The sequence below is a fragment of the Perkinsus marinus genome (assembly GCF_000006405.1).
Source record: "Perkinsus marinus ATCC 50983 genomic scaffold scf_1104296955306, whole genome shotgun sequence".
Taxonomy (NCBI): domain Eukaryota; phylum Perkinsozoa; order Perkinsida; family Perkinsidae; genus Perkinsus; species Perkinsus marinus.
Window position 1 is genome coordinate 1 of NW_003207811.1, and position 1,547 is coordinate 1,547.

At 38.1% G+C, this 1,547-nt stretch overlaps 1 protein-coding gene across 1 annotated transcript; it reads right to left on the minus strand.

The window, feature by feature from the left end:
* Positions 1-623: 623 nt before the first annotated feature.
* Positions 624-1,323, minus strand: Pmar_PMAR022157 (hypothetical protein; the record flags this gene model as incomplete). Its single annotated transcript, XM_002775835.1, has 5 exons — positions 624-743; positions 801-901; positions 941-1,006; positions 1,076-1,173; positions 1,224-1,323. Coding segments are annotated over 5 exons (485 nt in total), but the record flags the coding sequence as incomplete, so codon positions are not given.
* Positions 1,324-1,547: the final 224 nt, after the last annotated feature.

Genomic DNA, 1,547 nt, shown 5'->3' on the forward strand with positions numbered 1-1,547 from the left:
ATGATGAGCAGCAGCATGTGATGATGATGATAGGGTATCTACCTCTCCTCCCCATTCTTTCAGGTGTATTACTACTCTTATCCTTCTTCCCAACACTCCACTACCCAACCTCTCTGTTTCTCTTCTTCTTACTACTGGATTCACTAACACCTACTACTACTACTACTACCCACTAATACTATTACCATTACCTTCCTAACATTGGGACCTTGTGTAACAGCTGCAGTAGCTGCTCTAGTAACTTGTATATCAGCATTATCTTGCGATACTAGTATACACTGTTGAGCTTGTTGTGGGGTATGAAATGTAGCTACTACTACTGCATTACTCAATTCTGTTACGCACTGTACACCTTCAAACATTGATACGTATTCGAACCTAGAATAATAATAATAATAATGGGATAGTAGTGGTAGTAGTAGTATTACAAAGCATCGAGTATGTTCTCTGGAGTAAGCTCATTATGATGCTCATTATCGTCTATTGTATGTATTGTGTCATGGTCATCATCATCATCATCCCATCGACTCCTCCTCCTTTTATCCAATATTACCATAACTCTGCCATAATATTCAATAATGATGATGATTGTGACACTACGTATCATGTATCAGTATTACTACCTCCCCTTCTTCCCAGACTCAACAATCTGGTGTTGTTCTCCTCCTCGACCTCCTCCTCCTCCTCCTCTTCCTACTACTCTAGTAGTAGGATTGGAAGCAGCAACATGATGTTGTCTCCATCTACATAGCATGATATCCCCTCCTCCTACTCCTATTTCATCTACATTGTAGTATTACTTAAAGTGTACTTGTCTAGATGCAATCTCCTTAGCTTCAACTGACTTCAACATAGTCTTCTTCCATTCTGCTTTCTTCTCCTTCTCTAGTTCATATCGTGCCTATATCATCATGACCATCATCATGATTGTTATTATTACCAATATCCTCTTCTCCCTTTCCTTTTGTTCAGCTCTCATCTTCTCTTTATGTACCCTATCCTTTTCCTAAGCATCAACAGCATCAGCATCATCAGATACATTGTACCCTATATGTAGTAGCATAATGAGTATTACCTCCATATGTATGATCCTAGCCTCCCAACCTATAGGGTATTTCCCTATTAACCCTCTACCACTACTAAGACCACCATCAACATCGATACCACCCATTACTACAATCATCATCATCATGACTATTATTACTACTATTCATGAGTATTACCTAACTTTTTATCCTTCTCTTCAAGACCTATTGCTACTGAAAGAGTCTCTGCTGCCATACCCAGATTATGATAGGCTTTATCTAGCTCATTGTCACTCATCATCACCGTACTACTACTGTTACTCATAGTAGGGGTTATAACATCATCATCATCATTATCATGGAGACCTATAGTATTGATATCATATTGTTATATCTACACTGCTACAACTCGTATATACTAATACTACCATTAGTTGTAATACTCTCATCCTTCTTCTTCTTGTTGTCCTCATCATGAGCATCATGAGCATCATAGACACATGAGATATATAATGATTATTA